Source organism: Oncorhynchus clarkii, chromosome 9, assembly GCF_045791955.1.
Source record: "Oncorhynchus clarkii lewisi isolate Uvic-CL-2024 chromosome 9, UVic_Ocla_1.0, whole genome shotgun sequence".
NCBI classification, from domain to species: domain Eukaryota; kingdom Metazoa; phylum Chordata; class Actinopteri; order Salmoniformes; family Salmonidae; genus Oncorhynchus; species Oncorhynchus clarkii.
The window spans coordinates 80,803,975-80,826,707 of record NC_092155.1 but is presented as its reverse complement, the minus strand read 5'-3'; the positions used below and the strand labels follow the sequence as shown (position 1 = coordinate 80,826,707).

Below are 22,733 nucleotides of genomic sequence, written 5' to 3'. Positions count from 1 at the left end.
CCATTTGTGTATTCCAACTTATCTACATTTTCCAAAGTTCTTTAGCCTATCCCTTTAATAATTCAATATTTAATTTAGGCCTATCCCTTTAATAATTCAATATTTAATTTAGGCCTATCCCTTTAATAATTCAATATTTAATTTAGGCCTATCCCTTTAATAATTCAATATTTAATTTAGGCCTATCCCTTTAATAATTCAATATTTAATTTAGGCCTATCCCTTTAATAATTCAATATTTAATTTAGGCCTATCCCTTTAATAATTCAATATTTAATTTAGGCCTATCCCTTTAATAATTCAATATTTAATTTAGGTCTATCCCTTTAATAATTCAATATTTAATTTAGGCCTATCCCTTTAATAATTCAATATTTAATTTAGGCCTATCCCTTTAATAATTCAATATTTAATTTAGGCCTATCCCTTTAATAATTCAATATTTAATTTAGGCCTATCCCTTTAATAATTCAATATTTAATTTAGGCCTATCCCTTTAATAATTCAATATTTAATTTAGGTCTATCCCTTTAATAATTCAATATTTAATTTAGGCCTATCCCTTTAATAATTCAATATTTAATTTAGGCCTATCCCTTTAATAATTCAATATTTAATTTAGGCCTATCCTTTTAATAATTCAATATTAATTTAGGCCTATCCCTTTAATAATTCAATATTTAATTTAGGCCTATCCCTTTAATAATTCAATATTTAATTTAGGCCTATCCCTTTAATAATTCAATATTTAATTTAGGCCTATCCCTTTAATAATTCAATATCTAATTTAGGTCTATCCCTTTAATAATTCAATATTTAATTTAGGCCTATCCCTTTAATAATTCAATATTTAATTTAGGCCTATCCCTTTAATAATTCAATATTTAATTTAGGCCTATCCCTTTAATAATTCAATATTTAATTTAGGCCTATCCTTTTAATAATTCAATATTTAATTTAGGCCTATCCCTTTAATAATTCAATATTTAATTTAGGCCTATCCCTTTAATAATTCAATATTTAATTTAGGCCTATCCCTTTAATAATTCAATATTTAATTTAGGCCTATCCCTTTAATAATTCAATATCTAATTTAGGTCTATCCCTTTAATAATTCAATATTTAATTTAGGCCTATCCCTTTAATAATTCAATATTTAATGTAGGTCTATCCCTTTAATAATTCAATATTTAATTTAGGCCTATCCCTTTAATAATTCAATATTTAATTTAGGCCTATCCCTTTAATAATTCAATATCTAATTTAGGTCTATACCTTTAATAATTCAATATTTAATTTAGGCCTATCCCTTTAATAATTCAATATCTAATTTAGGCCTATCCCTTTAATAATTCAATATTTAATTTAGGCCTATCCCTTTAATAATTCAATATCTAATTTAGGCCTATCCCTTTAATAATTCAATATCTAATTTAGGCATATCCATTTTAAAAAATTGGCTTTCAACTTGTTGCAATTTAGGCTATCATTTCGCGTACTGGTGTCTTGCGGAATAATTTTTGAATTATATTTGTGTTTTATAACTGTTTTTATTATAGGCTTCCCCTTAAAAAGAGACTGTAGTTCACAGGCCTCTAAATACATTTGAAACAACAAGAAGCACATGCAGTGGCTGATAGGGAAAACAGATCTGGCAATAAGAATAGGCTGTAGATAGTCTTGACCATTTGGGACCCCTTGGCAATTTAGCTCAGGACAGGTCATAGCCAAGACTTAATCAATATTTAGTTTTGTCTCATTTATTGATATGGATATATCCTCTGTGTGATGGGGTTGAGCCACGCAAATGGCTTTAACAAGCCTCCATACAGAGTGGAATTCACAAATACAACAGTCATAAGGCCTAATAGAAGGCCTACAGTCCATGCTCCCAGATTCATTAGGTTACATGATCACAACATTAGCCCTTATACAATTTATGCAATTAAATGTCCATTAAATAACACACAACAGCATGGCATATTTAGATAGTGGAATAGGCCTAGATTAAATCATATTCACTTCCTAGTTTGTAGCTCAGACGGTTATTCTAGACAAGGCTCTTCTGTGTCTTTATAGCGTCATTCTCACACAAGTCATTAGCTGAAGGTCCAAGCCTTTACTGCGCCATCTAGTGGTGTAACGTCGTTATTGAATGCAGGTCTAAAACAAGCTAGACTTTTTTAGAAATGAAACCGGAAGCTGCAAAGCAAGAGTTGCTTTATTGACTAGACAACTTCGACTAGCAATGTTTGGTTCATGTCCTTTTCAGATGCCACATTCCTGACAGTTTGTACATATAAAAAAGATCTGTAACCGATTGAAGGGAGTGGTAAAGTAAGAGTTGAACGTGTAAATGTTAATTCATAGTCGTAACTGAGGATTTTGTAGGTTTACAGATCTAATTTAACTATTACATTTCATGATTAACGCATGGCTTTTCTTAAGATCCTCCTAACAATTTATGTATGGCTTTTCATACTTTCCCAAAGATACCTACATTCAACCTTTTGGCAGCTATGTGGCTCCATACAGCTGTCCTGATCATTATTTTTTTGACAGTGACTTTACTCTCATAAAAACTGGATGCTGGAAAAAAAAATTGTCCGTAAAATTAATTATGTGGGAAATTGTGGTGGAAACGTCTTTATTCGCAAATATTGAATAGTTACGATCATATCGGAGAACATTTGGAGTCACGTGATGATATGTTGTGCGGTCATCCCACTACGACTATATAATCCATGCAGTGTTTGGCTACAGATGAAATAAATGATGATTAACTTCATAGGGTGGTGAAAGTGCACGGTGATGACCCTGATGCTGCTTTCCAATAAATACGGAGGGACTTATTCTGGTGACATGATGATCGATGCTTGACAGCCGTTTGACAAATAAAAATATTCTCGCTCTTATCCATAATAATCTCATCATGTAGATAGACCTGCAGATAGACTAGCTTCACTGTATCTGTTAACTGTTGGCTAGAGCGCAGGTTGCCAAGACCAGAGTAGACGCATTATTAAACACAGCCGTTTTTGTGACAAAACTATCGGTAGAGTTGAAAATGCAAAGCAAACATATTGAATTTTAGAGTTTTATTTGGTCCAAATTTAAGAGAAAAATGACATTTTGTGTGCAGTATGTCATCACGCACCGATTTGTATCTGCAACAAGTCTATTTGGTGGAAACATGCGGGGCAACATAGCCTCGTGGTTAGTGTTGGACTAGTAACTGGACAAATTACAAGTCTGGTGTAGAAAGATTGTTCTACTCAGTTATATCACCATCCCCAGCTGGGTGTTCTGTGTGCAAAGAGTTTAGAATATTAGTTTAATTTCCTGTGAATTTTGAAAATTTGGAGTTTGAATATCAAATCCCTGAGCTGACACGGTAAAAATCTATTGTTCTGCCCCTGAACAAGGCAGTTAACCCACTGTTCCTAGACCATCATTGAAAATATGAATTGTTCTTAACTGACTTGCCTCGTTAAATAAATAAAAATACCACTGATGAGGAAATGCACATCGTTTCTTTATGCCGATTCTAGAATATTCACATTAAAATCTGTCGCCAATTGGAATGGAAACCCATCTACTGTCACGTTTCTTATAAATAGCATGAATTGTCAAATCGAGTTGGTGTCCGTGCATATTTACCTCCCCGACTTCACTCGTTGACTTCCGTCTACACTCGGCTACCACTCAAACGCGTCCAATGAGACACCGGGTTGGGTCCGGTGATCTGCGGGCGACGGGCACTTCGTCATTCCCTGTAGTACCACAGTAGAACATCTTTCTACTCCGGAGGAAGATGGCGGCTGAGCAGAGGAGGATGTCTGGTCGGGGCTGTGTGGCGACATTTCTAGCCGTGTTGTGCACCTTCTCCTCCGGGAAATGTGACGACCAGGTGCCGCTGATGCTGTGGACGAGTGAAGGGTAAGGGTGGTGTGTGTGGTTGGTTTTGGTCTCTGATATGGGGTTGCGTTTCTAGCCGTGCAAGGTGGTTGACCTCTTGTCATTCATACTCATAGTGGGGATATTCATATTGTCCTAACGTATTTGCTTGCTCGATACCTAACTAGCTACGTTATATCGTGACAATAATAATACAAATAAAATAAAATAAAAAAAAAATAAAAAAAATATATATATATATATCGTGACAATTTCATATGTGAAGCCACTAGCCCGTAAGGAATGTACTATTATGTTGGCCATATGAAATGTAGGTAGTTTAGGTCATGTCCTCATCGAGCTAGCAGGACGTTTACCTAGTTAGCCACCTGATCTGTTTACATGGGCTAACTGTAAATAATATTTTGAGTGTGTTCATCAATCCAATCTGGAGTGACAGAGTTCCCTCAGAGTCAGTAAATTCCCAGCGTTTCGCTCTCGGGTTATTCAGAGGAGCACACTGGACGCCCTGGTGGAGGAGTTGGATTAATCCTCGGGTAATTCAGAGGAGCACAGTGGACACCCTGGCAGAGGAGTTGGATTAATCCTCGGGTTATTCAGAGGAGCACACTGGGCACCCTGGCGGAGGAGCACACTGGACGCCCTGGTGGAGGAGTTGGATTAATCCTCGGGTTATTCAGAGGAGCACACTGGACCCCCTGGCAGAGGAGTAGGATTAATCCTCGGGTAATTCAGAGGAGCACAGTGGACACCCTGGCAGAGGAGTTGGATTAATCCTTGGGTTATTCAGAGGAGCACACTGGACACCCTGGCGGAGGAGCACACTGGACCCCCTGGCAGAGGAGTAGGATTAATACTCGGGTTATTCAGAGGAGCACACTGGATGCCCTGGCAAGGAGTAGGATTAATCCTCGGGTTATTCAGAGGAGCACAGTGGACACCCTGGCAGAGGAGTTGGATTAATCCTCGGGTTATTCAGAGGAGCACACTGGATGCCCTGGCAGAGGAGTTGGATTAATCATCGGGTTATTCAGAGGAGCACACTGGATGCCCTGGCATAGGAGCACACTGGACGCCCTGGCAGAGGAGTTGGATTAATCCTCGGGTTATTCAGAGCGCACACTGGACGCCCTGGCGGAGGAGAACACTGGACGCCCTGGTGGAGGAGTAGGATTAATCCTCGGGTTATTCAGATTAGCACACTGGACGCCCTGGCGGAGGAGAACACTGGACGCCCTGGTGGAGGAGTAGGATTAATCCTTGGGTTATTCAGAGGAGCACACGACGCCCTGGCGGAGGAGAACACTGGACGCCCTGGTGGAGGAGAACACTGGACGCCCTGGCGGAAGAGTTGGATTAATCCTTGGGTTATTCAGAGGAGCACACTGGACGCCCTGGTGGAAGAGTTGGATTAATCCTCGGGTTATTTAGAGGAGCACACTGGACGCCCTGGCGGAGGAGCACACTGAACTCCCTGGCGGAGGAGCACACTGGACGCCCTGGCGGAGGAGCACACTGGACGCCCTGGCGGAGGAGCACACTGGACGCCCTGGCGGAGGAGCACACTGGACGCCCTGGCGGAGGAGTTGGATTAATCCTCTGGTTATTCAGAGGAGCACAATGGACGCCCTGGCGGAGGAGCACAGTGGGCGCCCTGGCGGAGGAGTAGGATTAATCCTCGGATTAGGTTCCGTGAAGATTTTTGAGATTTGTGAGATTGAGTGCATCTATCTTAGATTGTAGGACGGCCGGGGTGTTAAGCATGTCCCTGTTTAGGTCACCTAACAGTACGAACTCTGAAGATCGATGGGAGGTGATCAATTCACATATGGTGTCCAGGGCACAACTGGGGGCCGAGGGGGGTCTATAACAAGCGGCAACGGTGAGAGACTTGTTTCTGAAAAGTTGGATTTTTAAAAGTGGAAGCTCGAACTGTTTGGGTACAGACCTGGGTAGTTTGACAGAACTCTGCAGGCTTTCTCTGCAGTAGATTTATTATAATTATATATATATATATATTTTTTTTTTTTTGTAACCTTTAGGCAAGTCAGTTAAGAACAAATTCTTATTTTCAATGACGGCCTAGGAACAGTGGGTTAACTGCCTGTTCAGGGGCAGAGCGACAGATTTGTACCTTGTCAGCTCGGGGATTTGAACTTGCAACCTTCCGGTTACTAGTCCAACGCTCTAACCACTAGGCTACGCTGCCGCCCCAAGATTGCAACTCCGCCCCCTTTGGCAGTTATATCTTGTCGAAAAATGTTATAGTTTGGGATGGAAATTTCAGGAATTTTGGTGGTTTTCCTAAGCCAGGATTCAGACATGGCAAGGACATCTGGGTTGGTGGAGTGCGCTAAAGCAGTGAATAAAACAAACTTAGGGAGGAGGCTTCTGACATTAACATGCATGAAACCAAGGCTTTTACTGTTACGGAAGTAAACAATGAGAGTCCCTGGGGAATGGGAGTGATGCATGGGGGCTACAGGGCCTGGGTTAACCTCTACACCACCAGAGGAGGAGTTGGATGAGGGTACGGCTAAAGGCTATAAGAACTGGTCGTCTAGTGCGTTCGGAACAGAAAGTAAAAGGAGCAGATTTCTGGGCGTGGTAGAATAGATTCAGGGCATAATGTACATACAAGGGTATGGTAGGATGTGAGTACAGTGGAGGTAAGCCTAGGCATTGAGTTACGATGAGAGATTTTTTTTGTCTCTAGAGGCATCATTTAAGCCAAGCGCGATCACTGCATGTGTGGGGGGTGGAACTAAGCCATATTGAGCAGGGCTGGAGGCTCTACAGTGAAATAAGACAAAAATTACTAACCAAAACAGCAATAGACAAGACATATTGACATTAGGGAGAGGCATGCATAGCCGAGTGGTCATAGGGCACAGTGAGTAGCTAGGCGTGCTGGAGGCGATTCAGACAGCTAGCAGGCCGGGGCTAGCAGATAGGCCTCGGGGACGTCGCAACAAGAGTCTGTTGAAACCCCCTCGGACGGTCGGCAGACCAGTCGTGATGGATCGGCGGAGCTCCATGTCGGCAACAAAGGGTCCAGACCAATTGGCAAAAAAGGTAATTGAAGCCCAGGGATTGCTTGATGGAATCTCTTCAGCTAGCCGGGAGATGGGCCTAGTTCAAGGCTAGCTCCAGGCTAACTACTACCTAGTAGCTAGTTAGCTGGCTAGCTTCAGAAGGGGGTTCTGGTTCAAAAGTGTAAAAATAGCAGACCATATTGGGTGAGGTGGGTTGCAGGAGAGTGTTCAGTCTGTAGATGGAAAATGACATTTAAAAAATAATATGTACAAAGAAAAACAATAAAAACAGACATCCCCACTGCTACGCCATCTTGATTCATGGTGGTGGTGGTGGTGGCTGCATCAAATTTTGGCTCTGCTTGTCATCGGCAAGGACGAGGGAGCAGGTGGTTGGCACCGGTTCAGGGAACAGAACAGGAAAACGCAAACAAACATTTTTCAAGGAACAGAAACGGAACCTGGAACGAAAGTGATCCATACTGTTCCGGAACGTTATGTTAAACACATGGGAACCGGTTAATAACACTCTTATGTTCCAGGCATTTCTTGTCTGGTCCCACAACACAGCATCTATGCAAAACCCTAACTGTCATTCGAACTTGTTCCAGTGTCTACCTGAAAGCTGGAAATCTTTACGTGTGTGTGAGGGGGGTTACATTCCCCTCCTCCTCTGAAGCCCAGGCTACTGTGCTGACCTTAGCATAAGCTACTGTGCTGATCTTAGCATAGGCTACTGTGCTGACCTTAGCATAGGCTACTGTGCTGACCTTAGCATAGGCTACTGTGCTGACCTTAGCACAGGCTACTGTGCTGACCTTAGCATAAGCTACTGTGCTGACCTTAGCATAGGCTACTGTGCCGACCTTACCAGCTTCATTCAGAAGATGGGGAGATTTTTTATTAGCCAGAGAAGAATGGAGTAACTTTTTCAGAGCTAGTTAAGGATACTATAAGCCTAGTTATCATGTTGCACGTTGGATTTATTAACTGCAAAAAGGTAAGATGTGTGTGCAGAGCAGCACCAGAATGAAAAACACAAGCTTGTTAGCAGGTTAACTCAAAGGACTTTCGATGTTCCTCCATAGAAGCCGCTCCTAGGTATCATTTCTGTGGACCTAATTAATATAATGCCGGTCATAACAAGATGCCCAGCGCTTCAAGCCTCCACCTCAACCCTCTCGCTCTCTCCACTCACTGGCAAAATTTCAGTTGCATTTTGCACCGTAGGCTTCACTTGTTTGTCCATAACGCATGTAAACAACTAGCAGGCTCTATCCGCACTGATTGGTGAAGTCATTTAATGAGCTAAATGTACAAAATAAATGATTTCACAGGTTAAAAAAGGAACATAAAGGAATGATATAAACCTGTAATTGTGTGTGTGTGTGGGGGTGGGGGGAGGGGGTTGAACTGGTTCTGAACATTATTTTGCTGCTAGGAACAGTGGAACAAAATGGATAGAAATAATGGTTCTGTTCCCGAATAAAATGATTGGAATTATAATTTCGTTACAACCTCTGCTAGGGAGTTAAGCACAAATCAAATAAAATGTTATTTGTCACATGCGCTGAATACAACAGGTATTCAGCGCATCACAACCTTACTGTGAAATGCTTACTTACAAGCCCTTAACCAGGCAAAATCCTAGAGGAAAATCTGGTTGTCTGCTTTCCAACAGACACTGGGAGATGAATTCACTTTTCAGCAGGACAATAACCCAAAACACAAGGCCCAATATACAGTGAAGTTGCTGACCTAGAAGACAGTGAATGTTGCCTAGTTAGTTTAGACTTTAATCAGCTTGAAGGTATATGGCTTTAAAATGGCTGTCTAGCAATGATCAACAACCGTTTTGAAGAATTTAAAAAATAATGATGTGGAAAGCTCTTAGACATACCCAGAAAGACACTGCCCTAATAGCTGCAACATGTGATTCTAACATGTATTGAGGGGTGTGAATACTTATGTAAATTAGATAGTTCTGTATTTCACTTTCAATCAATTTGCTAAAAATGTTAAAACCATGTTTTCACATTGTCATTATGGGGTATTGTGTGTAGATGGGTGAAAATGTGTATTTATTTAATCCATTACTTCCGGCGCCGACAGAGATGGCCGCCTCGCTTCGCGTTCCTAGGAATCTATGCAGTTTTTTGTTTTTTTACGTCTTATTTCTTACATTAGTACCCCAGGTCATCTTAGGTTTCATCACATACAGTCGAGAAGAACTACTGAATATAAGATCAGCGTCAACTCACCATCAGTACGACCAAGAATACGCTTTTCGCGACGCGGATCCTGTGCTCTGCCTTACAAACAGGACAACGGAGTGGATCCCATGCAGCGACCCAAAAAAACGACTCCGAAAAAGAGGGAAACGAGGCGGTCTTCTGGTCAGACTCCGGAGACGGGCACACCGCGCACCATTCCCTAGCATTCTTCTTGCCAATGTCCAGTCTCTTGACAACAAGGTTGATGAAATCCGAGCAAGGGTAGCATTCCAGAGGGACATCAGAGACTGTAACGTTCTTTGCTTCACGCTTACTGGAGAGACGCTATCCGAAGCGGTGCAGCCAACAGGTTTCTCCACGCATCGCGCAGACAGGAAAAAACATCTTTCTGGTAAAAAGAGGGGCGGGGGCGTATGCCTTATGACTAACGTGACATGGTGCGATGAAAGAAACATACAGGAACTCAAATCCTTCTGTTCACCTGATTTAGAATTCCTCACAATCAAATGTAGACCGCATTATCTACCAAGAGAATTCTCTTCGATTATAATCACAGCCGTATATATCCCCCCCCAAGCAGACACATCGTTGGCTCTGAATGAACTTTATTTGACTCTTTGCAAACTGGAAACCATTTATCCGGAGGCTGCATTCATTGTATCTGGGGATTTTAACAAGGCTAATCTGAAAACAAGACTCCCCAAATTTTATCAGCATATCGATTGCGCTACCAGGGGTGGAAAGACCTTGGATCATTGTTACTCTAACTTCCGCGACGCATATAAGGCCCTGCCCCGCCCCCCTTTCGGAAAAGCTGACCACGACTCCATTCTGTTGATCCCTGCCTACAGACAGAAACTAAAACAAGAGGCTCCCACGCTGAGGTCTGTCCAACGCTGGTCCGACCAAGCTGACTCCACACTCCAAGACTGCTTCCATCACGTGGACTGGGACATGTTTCGTATTGCGTCAGACAACAACATTGACGAATACGCTGATTCGGTGTGCGAGTTCATTAGAACGTGCGTTGAAGATGTCGTTCCCATAGCAACGATTAAAACATTCCCTAACCAGAAACCGTGGATTGATGGCAGCATTCGTGTGAAACTGAAAGTGCGAACCACTGCTTTTAATCAGGGCAAGGTGTCTGGTAACATGACCGAATACAAACAGTGCAGCTATTCCCTCCGCAAGGCAATCAAACAAGCTAAGCGTCAATACAAAGTAGAATCTCAATTCAACGGCTCAGACACAAGAGGCATGTGGCAGGGTCTACAGTCAATCACGGACTACAGGAAGAAATCCAGCCCAGTCACGGACCAGGATGTCCTGCTCCCAGGCAGACTAAATAACTTTTTTGCCCGCTTTGAGGACAATACAGTGCCACTGACACGGCCTGCAACGAAAACTTTCGGTCTCTCCTTCACTGCAGCCGAGGTGAGTAAGACATTTAAACGTGTTAACCCTCGCAAGGCTGCAGGCCCAGACGGCATCCCCAGCCGCGCCCTCAGAGCATGCGCAGACCAGCTGGCCGGTGTGTTTACGGACATATTCAATCAATCCCTATACCAGTCTGCTGTTCCCACATGCTTCAAGAGGGCCACCATTGTTCCTGTTCCCAAGAAAGCTAAGGTAACTGAGCTAAACGACTACCGCCCCGTAGCACTCACTTCCGTCATCATGAAGTGCTTTGAGAGACTAGTCAAGGACCATATCACCTCCACCCTACCCGACACCCTAGACCCACTCCAATTTGCTTACCGCCCAAATAGGTCCACAGACGATGCAATCTCAACCACACTGCACACTGCCCTAACCCATCTGGACAAGAGGAATACCTATGTGAGAATGCTGTTCATTGACTACAGCTCGGCATTCAACACCATAGTACCCTCCAAGCTCGTCATCAAGCTCGAGACCCTGGGTCTCGAACCCGCCCTGTGCAACTGGGTACTGGACTTCCTGACGGGCCGCCCCCAGGTGGTGAGGGTAGGCAACAACATCTCCTCCCCGCTGATCCTCAACACTGGGGCCCCACAAGGGTGCGTTCTGAGCCCTCTCCTGTACTCCCTGTTCACCCACGACTGCGTGGCCACGCACGCCTCCAACTCAATCATCAAGTTTGCGGACGACACAACAGTGGTAGGCTTGATTACCAACAACGACGAGACGGCCTACAGGGAGGAGGTGAGGGCCCTCGGAGTGTGGTGTCAGGAAAATAACCTCACACTCAACGTCAACAAAACTAAGGAGATGATTGTGGACTTCAGGAAACAGCAGAGGGAACACCCCCCTATCCACATCGATGGAACAGTAGTGGAGAGGGTAGCAAGTTTTAAGTTCCTCGGCATACACATCACAGACAAACTGAATTGGTCCACTCACACAGACAGCATTGTGAAGAAGGCGCAGCAGCGCCTCTTCAACCTCAGGAGGCTGAAGAAATTCGGCTTGTCACCAAAAGCACTCACAAACTTCTACAGATGCACAATCGAGAGCATCCTGGCGGGCTGTATCACCGCCTGGTACGGCAACTGCTCCGCCCTCAACCGTAAGGCTCTCCAGAGGGTAGTGAGGTCTGCACAACGCATCACCGGGTGCAAACTACCTGTCCTCCAGGACACCTACACCACCCGATGTCACAGGAAGGCCATAAAGATCATCAAGGACATCAACCACCCGAGCCACTGCCTGTTCACCCCGCTATCATCCAGAAGGCGAGGTCAGTACAGGTGCATCAAAGCTGGGACCGAGAGACTGAAAAACAGCTTCTATCTCAAGGCTATCAGACTGTTAAACAGCCACCACTAACATTGAGTGGCTGCTGCCAACACACTGACACTGACTCAACTCCAGCCACTTTAATAATGGGAATTGATGGGAAATGATGTAAATATATAACTAGCCACTTTAAACAATGCTACCTTATATAATGTTACTTACCCTACATTATTCATCTCATATGCATACGTATATACTGTACTCTATATCATCGACTGTATCCTTATGTAATACATGTATCACTAGCCACTTTAACTATGCCACTTTGTTTACATACTCATCTCATATGTATATACTGTACTCGATACCATCTACTGTATCTGCCTATGCTGCTCTGTACCATCACTCATTCATATATCATTATGTACATATTCTTTATCCCCTCACACTGTGTACAAGACAGTAGTTTTGGAATTGTTAGTTAGATTACTTGTTGGTTATTACTGCATTGTCGGAACTAGAAGCACAAGCATTTCGCTACACTCGCATTAACATCTGCTAACCATGTGTATGTGACAAATAAAATTTGATTTGATTTTGATTTGATGATTTCCATTTTGAATTCCCGCTGTAACAACAAAATGTGGAATACGTGAAGGGGGTATTGTTTTTTTCTGGGCACAGTATTTTGACAAGCTTGCAGAGCTGTAGCTAACTGAGCAGAGAAGGGACTGGTCATTCATGGTCTCCTCTCTGCCCAGATACTGGTTCAGGCTATAACATAGAGACGCTTCCTTACGGAAATTCTACGTATGTTCTTGTTGGATAAGTTCATTTGAGGGGAGATTAAGAGGAGTTTGGACCAGCATCCCATTGACAGGCCGAGTAGCCAAGACACAAACTACCCTTGATTGTGTAACCCAAACCAATAGGGCTGCTTTTTACTGTGGCCAATTGTGTATCTGGGGGTGTTGGGGAAGGCAGAAGCCAAGTTTCCATTCTAACCAATTGACAAAGTTGTATTCTATTTGGAAATTCAGCATCGGTTTGCTGGTCAAGACATGTCCTCTTAGTCTTTTCAGTTGAAGTCCCTGTTGCACTCTGTTTGGTAACGTTTGGTCCCTCCTGAACGATGTCAGGTCTGGTCTGCCGTCTCAGGCTGTTCCTGCTGCTGGTCACATAGTGGGTGTCACTCAGCTGAGCTCATACCTGGAGACCGCCCTGGGGTCCGCCCCGCGCAACGTACTGCTCTTCCTGCAGGACAAGGTAATACACACGACACAGTCCTACCTTAGTAACCTGTATACGACACACCACACAATCCTACCTTAGTAACCCGTATACGACACACCACACAACCCTACCTTAGTAACCCGTATACGACACACCACACAATCCCAACTTAGTAACCCGTATACGACACACCACACAATCCTACCTTAGTAACCCATATACGACACACCACACAATCCTACCTTAGTAACCCGTATACGACACACCACACAACCCTACCTTAGTAACCCGTATACGACACACCACACAATCCCAACTTAGTAACCCGTATACGACACACCACACAATCCTACCTTAGTAACCCATATACGACACACCACACAATCCTACCTTAGTAACCCGTATACGACACACCACACAATCCTACCGTAGTAACCCGTATACGACACACCACACAACCCTACCTTAGTAACCCGTATACGACACACCACACAACCCTACCTTAGTAACCCGTATACGACACACCACACAATCCTACCGTAGTAACCCGTATACGACACACCACACAATCCTACCGTAGTAACCCGTATACGACACACCACACAACCCTACCTTAGTAACCCGTATACGACACACCACACAACCCTACCTTAGTAACCCGTATACGACACACCACACAATCCTACCTTAGTAACCCGCATACGACACACCACACAATCCTACCTTAGTAACCCATATACGACACACCACACAACCCTACCTTAGTAACCCGTATACGACACACCACACAATCCTACCTTAGTAACCCATATACGACACACCACACAATCCTACCTTAGTAACCCGTATACGACACACCACACAATCCTACCGTAGTAACCCGTATACGACACACCACACAACCCTACCTTAGTAACCCGTATACGACACACCACACAATCCTACCTTAGTAACCCGTATACGACACACCACACAATCCTACCGTAGTAACCCGTATACGACACACCACACAACCCTACCTTAGTAACCCGCATACGACACACCACACAACCCTACCTTAGTAACCCGTATACGACACACCACACAATCCTACCTTAGTAACCCGCATACGACACACCACACAATCCTACCTTAGTAACCCGTATACGACACACCACACAACCCTACCTTAGTAACCCGTATACGACACACCACACAATCCTACCTTAGTAACCCGTATACGACACACCACACAATCCTACCTTAGTAACCCGTATACGACACACCACACAATCCTACCTTAGTAACCCGTATACGACACACCACACAATCCTACCGTAGTAACCCGTATACGACACACCACACAACCCTACCTTAGTAACCCGTATACGACACACCACACAACCCTACCTTAGTAACCCGTATACGACACACCACACAACCCTACCTTAGTAACCCGTATACAACGCACCACACAATCCTACCTTAGTAACCCGTATACGACGCACCACACAATCCTACCTTAGTAACCTGTATACGACACACCACACAAACCTACCTTAGTAACCTGTATATTAGTTATCTTACTGTTTGTCTCCTCCCTCTAGATGAGTATTGAGGACTTCACCATGTACGGAGGGGCATTTGGCAACAAGCAGGACAGTGCCTTCCCTAACCTAGAGGGGGCGCTCCTCTCCAGCCCTTCCCCGTTGGTCCTGCCTACCGTGGCCTGGCAAGCATCCAATGCTGTGATTGGTCAACTCCAGGACCAATTAGACACCTCTCCTCTCTACATGGACCCAGAGATGCTCAGCCAGCTACGACTCAATGCTTCTACCCCCGCCCTGCTGGTCTTCAGACTACCCTACAGCACCGGGTACAGTTCTGATTCTGTTTATCTCACTGGTCACTTTTATATGGTTTACAGTGGTTCCCCAACTATTGTTTTCAGCAGTGGTGGCTAAGTAGTTTATTTTTTAAAGGCCTTTCAGCCACAAAGACAGTATTTTGATGTTTTAAAGTAATTGCCAAGTGTTTTCAGATATGAATGAAATATAACCTGTAATTATGTACAATATGAGTGGGCAATTAAGCTAAAGTGAAATAGGAGGTGGTGTAGACTAACAGTGAAATGCTTACTGACTAGTGGTCGACCGATTAATCGAATTGGCCGATTAATTAGGACCGATTTCAAGTTTTCATAATAATCAGAAATCTGTATTTTTAGACACCGATTTTGCTGAATTAAAAAAATATATTTATTTTTTATATACTTTTTTTACACCTTTATTTAATCTTTATTTAACGAGGCAAGTCAGTTAACACCTTCTTATTTTAAATGACGGCCTAGGAACGGTGGGTTAACTGCCTTGTTCAGGGGCAGAACGACAGACTTTCACCTTGTCAGCTCGCAGGATACAATATTTGCAACCTTACAGTTAACTAGTCCAACGCTATAACAACCTGCCTCTCGTTGCACTACACAAGGAGACTGCCTGTAAGCCAAGGTAAGTTGCTAGCTAGCATTAAACTTCTCTTATAAAAAACAATCAATCAATCATAATCACTAGTTCACTACACATGATTGATGATATTACTAGTTTTTTTTCTAGCGTGTCCTGCATTGCATATAATCGATGCGGTGCGTATCGTTGCTCGACAGAGCAGTCTGACTGAGCTGTGGTAGGCAGCAGCAGGCTCGTAAGCATTCATTCCAACAGCACCTCCGTGCGTTTTACCAGCAGCTTCTTGTTGTGCGTTAAGTATTGCGCTGTGTATGACTTCAAGCCTATCAACTCCCGAGATGAGGCTGGTGTAACCGAAGTGAAATGGCTAGCTAGTTAGCACGCGCTAATAGCGTTTCAAACTCCACTCGCTCTGAGCCTTCTAGTAGTTGTTCCCCTTGCTCTGCATGGGTAACGCTGCTTCGATGTTGGCTGTTGTGTTCCTGGTTCGAGCCCAGGGAGGAGTGAGGAGAGGGACGAAGGCTGTACTGTTACACTGGCAATACTAAAGTGCCTATAAGAACATCCAATAGTCAAAGGTTAATGAAATACAAATGGTATAGAGAGAAATAGTCCTATAATTCCTATAATAACTACAACCTAAAACTTCTTACCTGGGAATATTGAAGACTCATGTTAAAAGGAACCACCAGGTTTCATATGTTCTCATGTTCTGAGCAAGGAACTGAAACTTTAGCTTTCTTACATGGCACATATTACTTTCTTCTCCAACACTTTGTTTTTGCATTATTTAAACCAAATTGAACATGTTTCATTTATTTGAGGCTAAATTGATTTTATTGATGCATTATTTTAAGTTAAAATAAGTGTTCATTCAGTATTGTTGTAATTGTCATTATTACAAATACATTTAAAAAATCGTCCGATTTCATCGGTATCTGCTTTTTTGGTCCTCCAATAATCAGTATCGGCGTTGAAAAATCATAATCAGTCGACCTCTAGTACTGACGGGTCCTTGGTCAACAACAGGTGTAGACTAACAGTGAAATGCTGACGGACTGGTCCTTGGTCAACAACAGGTGTAGACTAACAGTGAAATGCTGACGGACTGGTCCTTGGTCAACAACAGGTGTAGACTAACAGTGAAATGCTGACGGACTGGTCCTTGGTCAACAACAGGTTTAGACTAACAGTGAAATGCTGACGGACTGGTCCTTGGTCAACAACAGGTGTAGACTAACAGTGAAATGCTGACGGACTGGTCCTTGGTCAACAACAGGTGTAGACTAACAGTGAAATGCTGACGGACTGGTCCTTGGTCAACAACAGGTGTAGACTAACAGTGAAATGCTGACGGACTGGTCCTTGGTCAACAACAGGTGTAGACTAACAGTGAAATGCCGACTGACGGGTCCTTGGTCAACAACAGGTGTAGACTAACAGTGAAATGCCGACTGACTGTCCCTTGGTCAACAACAGGTGTAGACTAACAGTGAAATGCTGACGGACTGGTCCTTGGTCAACAACAGGTGTAGACTAACAGTGAAATGCCGACTGACTGTCCCTTGGTCAACAACAGGTGTAGACTAACAGTGAAATGCTGACGGACTGGTCCTTGGTCAACAACAGGTGTAGACTAACAGTGAAATGCCGACTGACTGTCCCTTGGTCAACAACAGGTGTAGACTAACAGTGCAATACTTGGTAAACAACAGGTGTAGACTAACAGTGCAATACTTGGTAAACAACAGGTGTAGACTAACAGTGAAATGCTGACTGACTGTCCCTTGGTCAACAACAGGTGTAGACTAACAGTGAAATGCTGACTGACTGTCCCTTGGTCAACAACAGGTGTAGACTAACAGTGAAATGCCGACTGACTGGTCCTTGGTCAACAACAGGTGTAGACTAACAGTGAAATGCCGACTGACTGTCCCTTGGTCAACAACAGGTGTAGACTAACAGTGAAATGCTGACGGACTGGTCCTTGGTCAACAACAGGTGTAGACTAACAGTGAAATGCTGACGGACTGTCCCTTGGTCAACAACAGGTGTAGACTAACAGTGAAATGCCGACTGACTGTCCCTTGGTCAACAACAGGTGTAGACTAACAGTGAAATGCTGACTGACTGGTCCTTGGTCAACAACAGGTGTAGACTAACAGTGAAATGCCGACTGACTGGTCCTTGGTCAACAACAGGTGTAGACTAACAGTGAAATGCCGACTGACTGTCCCTTGGTCAACAACAGGTGTAGACTAACAGTGAAATGCTGACGGACTGGTCCTTGGTCAACAACAGGTGTAGACTAACAGTGAAATGCTGACGGACTGTCCCTTGGTCAACAACAGGTGTAGACTAACAGTGAAATGCCGACTGACTGTCCCTTGGTCAACAACAGGTGTAGACTAACAGTGAAATGCTGACGGACTGGTCCTTGGTCAACAACAGGTGTAGACTAACAGTGAAATGCCGACTGACTGTCCCTTGGTCAACAACAGGTGTAGACTAACAGTGAAATGCCGACTGACTGTCCCTTGGTCAACAACAGGTGTAGACTAACAGTGAAATGCCGACTGACTGGTCCTTGGTCAACAACAGGTGTAGACTAACAGTGAAATGCTGACGGACTGTCCCTTGGTCAACAACAGGTGTAGACTAACAGTGAAATGCCGACTGACTGTCCCTTGGTCAACAACAGGTGTAGACTAACAGTGAAATGCCGACTGACTGGTCCTTGGTCAACAACAGGTGTAGACTAACAGTGAAATGCTGACGGACTGTCCCTTGGTCAACAACAGGTGTAGACTAACAGTGAAATGCCGACTGACTGGTCCTTGGTCAACAACAGGTGTAGACTAACAGTGAAATGCTGACGGACTGGTCCTTGGTCAACAACAGGTGTAGACTAACAGTGAAATGCTGACGGACTGGTCCTTGGTCAACAACAGGTGTAGACTAACAGTGAAATGCCGACTGACTGTCCCTTGGTCAACAACAGGTGTAGACTAACAGTGAAATGCTGACGGACTGGTCCTTGGTCAACAACAGGTGTAGACTAACAGTGAAATGCCGACTGACTGTCCCTTGGTCAACAACAGGTGTAGACTAACAGTGAAATGCCGACTGACTGTCCCTTGGTCAACAACAGGTGTAGACTAACAGTGAAATGCTGACGGACTGGTCCTTGGTCAACAACAGGTGTAGACTAACAGTGAAATGCCGACTGACTGTCCCTTGGTCAACAACAGGTGTAGACTAACAGTGAAATGCTGACTGACTGGTCCTTGGTCAACAACAGGTGTAGACTAACAGTGAAATGCCGACTGACTGGTCCTTGGTCAACAACAGGTGTAGACTAACAGTGAAATGCTGACGGACTGGTCCTTGGTCAACAACAGGTGTAGACTAACAGTGAAATGCTGACGGACTGGTCCTTGGTCAACAACAGGTGTAGACTAACAGTGAAATGCTGACGGACTGGTCCTTGGTCAACAACAGGTGTAGACTAACAGTGAAATGCTGACGGACTGGTCCTTGGTCAACAACAGGTGTAGACTAACAGTGAAATGCCGACTGACTGTCCCTTGGTCAACAACAGGTGTAGACTAACAGTGAAATGCCGACTGACTGGTCCTTGGTCAACAACAGGTGTAGACTAACAGTGAAATGCTGACGGACTGGTCCTTGGTCAACAACAGGTGTAGACTAACAGTGAAATGCCGACTGACTGGTCCTTGGTCAACAACAGGTGTAGACTAACAGTGAAATGCTGACGGACTGGTCCTTGGTCAACAACAGGTGTAGACTAACAGTGAAATGCCGACTGACTGTCCCTTGGTCAACAACAGGTGTAGACTAACAGTGAAATGCCGACTGACTGGTCCTTGGTCAACAACAGGTGTAGACTAACAGTGAAATGCTGACTGACTGTCCCTTGGTCAACAACAGGTGTAGACTAACAGTGAAATGCCGACTGACTGGTCCTTGGTCAACAACAGGTGTAGACTAACAGTGAAATGCCGACTGACTGGTCCTTGGTCAACAACAGGTGTAGACTAACAGTGAAATGCCGACTGACTGTCCCTTGGTCAACAACAGGTGTAGACTAACAGTGAAATGCCGACTGACTGTCTATTCCCAACAGAGAAAGAAATATCAGTAATAGAGAAATAACTAGAGTAAATTTCCTGAAGAAAATGTGGTGTGCTTGTTTTAATGGTTGTTAATTAAGTTATAGTAGTGGTAGTGACTGGTTAGAGTAGTGTTAGTGACTGGTTAGAGTAGTAGTGGTGTCTACAGTAGTAGTGACTGGTTAGAGTTGTGGTAGTGACTGGTTAGAGTAGTGGTGGTGTCTACAGTAGTAGTGGTAGTGACTGGTTATAGTAGTGGTAGTGTCTACAGTAGTAGTGACTGGTTAGAGTAGTGGTGGTGTCTACAGTAGTAGTGACTGGTTAGAGTAGTGGTGTCTACAGTAGTAGTAGTGGTGTCTACAGTAGTAGTAGTGGTGTCTACAGTAGTAGTGACTGGTTAGAGTAGTGGTAGTGTCTACAGTAGTAGTGGTAGTGTCTACAGTAGTAGTGGTAGTGACTGGTTAGAGTAGTAGTGTCTACAGTAGTAGTGACTGGTTAGAGTAGTGGTAGTGTCTACAGTAGTAGTGACTGGTTAGAGTAGTAGTGGTGACTACAGTAGTAGTAGTAGTGACTGGTTAGAGTAGTGGTAGTGTCTACAGTAGTAGTGACTGGTTAGAGTAGTAGTGGTGACTACAGTAGTAGTAGTAGTGACTGGTTAGAGTAGTGGTAGTGTCTACATTAGTAGTGACTGGTTAGAGTAGTAGTGGTGACTACAGTAGTAGTAGTAGTAGTAGTAGTGACTGGTTAGAGTAGTGGTAGTGTCTACAGTAGTAGTGGTCGTGACTGGTTAGAGTAGTAGTGGTGACTACAGTAGTAGTGGTAGTGTCTACAGTAGTAGTGGTAGTGTCTACAGTAGTAGTGGTAGTGTCTACAGTAGTAGTGGTCGTGACTGGTTAGAGTAGTGGTGGTGTCTACAGTAGTAGTGACTGGTTAGAGTAGTAGTGGTGACTACAGTAGTAGTGACTGGTTAGAGTAGTAGTGGTGACTACAGTAGTAGTGGTAGTGACTGGTTAGAGTAGTTGTGGTGACTACAGTAGTAGTGACTGGTTAGAGTAGTAGTGGCGTCTACAGTAGTAGTAGTAGTAATGTCTGGTTAGAGTAGTAGTGGTGACTACAGTAGTCGTGGTAGTGTCTACAGTAGTAGTGACTGGTTAGAGTAGTAGTGGTGTCTACAGTAGTAGTGACTGGTTAGAGTAGTAGTGGTGTCTACAGTAGTAGTGACTGGTTAGAGTAGTGGTAGTGTCTACAGTAGTAGTGGTAGTGACTGGTTAGAGTAGTAGTGGTGTCTACAGTAGTAGTGACTGGTTAGAGTAGTAGTGGTGACTACAGTAGTAGTGGTAGTGACTGGTTAGAGTAGTTGTGGTGACTACAGTAGTAGTGACTGGTTAGAGTAGTAGTGGTGTCTACAGTAGTAGTGACTGGTTAGAGTAGTAGTGGTGACTACAGTATTAGTAGTAGTAATGTCTGGTTAGAGTAGTAGTGGTGACTACAGTAGTCGTGGTAGTGTCTACAGTAGTAGTGACTGGTTAGAGTAGTAGTGGTGTCTACAGTAGTAGTGACTGGTTAGAGTAGTAGTGGTGTCTACAGTAGTAGTGACTGGTTAGAGTAGTAGTGGTGACTACAGTAGTAGTGGTAGTGACTGGTTAGAGTAGTAGTGGTGTCTACAGTAGTAGTTACTGGTTAGAGTAGTGGTGTCTACAGTAGTAGTGACTTGTCACGAACCAGCTCAAAGCCCGTAACAAAGGGAGACAACGTGGAGATAAGGAGTAACAAAATATATATTTATTAACTAAAGCAACTAAGGAAAATATACAATGATGTGTGTAATCAGTAATTAGTAGTGTAAGTGAGGTTTGCGTGCATGAATGTGATAATGCAGGGTGTTGAAAGGTGCCAAAGCAAACAAACAAAAGGCCACCAAGAACCACAACACAATCTACAAAGGTGTCTGCATGGAGAGAGTCTCCTTTATGAATGTGGAAGAGGTCTATTTATACTGGGAGACACCTGGCCCAGGTGTTTCCCATGAAGCTGACGACCCTCCCAACTCCGCCCACCGGCATCCTAATAAGGAAACAAGAACAAAGACAGAATACAGCAGACAGAGTGGGAGGGTCGTCACATTCCCCCCCATAAAACCGGGGACCAACAAGGACCCCGGAACAACATACCAGCCTCTGCGTCCCAAATTGACACAGCCTCTGCGTCCCAAATTGACACAGCCTCTGCGTCCCAAATTGGTGAGGGGTTATGTGTTCACACCTCCACCTGCCCCAGCCAACCTCCTCCTCCCCAGACCTCAGCAACCTTTGCGCATAGGAAGCAATATTTAAGAGGAAAGAAGAACACAAGACCAGGAGGGAACAGACAGGAAAGATAGAACATGACAACCCCAACCAATGGTCAGTCACGTAACATTCAGGAACATGGCACAAAAGACCACAACAGCTACAAACTCCAACGAAAAGAACATCAGGGTCCTTCTTAATTTTTTACAACTCCCAACGATTCATAGTCACGTCCAACGATTCATAGTCACTTAGTCACTTCCAACGATTCATAGTCACTTCCAACGATTCATAGTCACTTCCAACGATTCATAGTCACTTCCAACGATTCATAGTCACTTCCAACGATTCATAGTCACTTCCAACGATTCATAGTCACTTCCAACGATTCATAGTCACTTCCAACGATTCATAGTCACTTCCAACGATTCATAGTCACTTCCAACGATTCATAGTCACTTCCAACGATTCATAGTCACTTCCAACGATTCATAGTCACTTCCAACGATTCATAGTCACTTCCAACGAAACAGAATTTCACTAATTTCAATCATTTAACCTTGTAGTGTTCAGCGATCTTCAACAGCTGTTCTTTAGTACCTAATTCTAACAGTTCCTCTGATGAAAGCGAATGAACTTGTCTACATGAGACACCATAGTCATAAGTAAATAAACTTGCTCAGCCCCTCTGCTGAGCACATCAGACCACAACCAGAGAAATGACAAT

At 43.9% G+C, this 22,733-nt stretch overlaps 1 protein-coding gene across 2 annotated transcripts in view; it reads left to right on the top strand.

Annotated features, from left to right (window-relative positions):
- Window positions 1–3,707: 3,707 nt before the first annotated feature.
- The window catches only part of LOC139417451 (V-type proton ATPase subunit S1-like), a 32,337-nt gene continuing 13,311 nt past the window's right edge, over window positions 3,708–22,733 (top strand). For both annotated transcript variants that reach the window (XM_071166737.1, XM_071166736.1), the window contains exons 1-3: window positions 3,708–3,939; window positions 13,048–13,174; window positions 14,728–14,996. In XM_071166737.1, coding sequence (XP_071022838.1) covers window positions 3,815–3,939; window positions 13,048–13,174; window positions 14,728–14,996 — 521 coding nt within the window. In that variant the 5' untranslated portion in view covers window positions 3,708–3,814. The remainder of the gene's footprint in view (window positions 3,940–13,047; window positions 13,175–14,727; window positions 14,997–22,733) is intronic.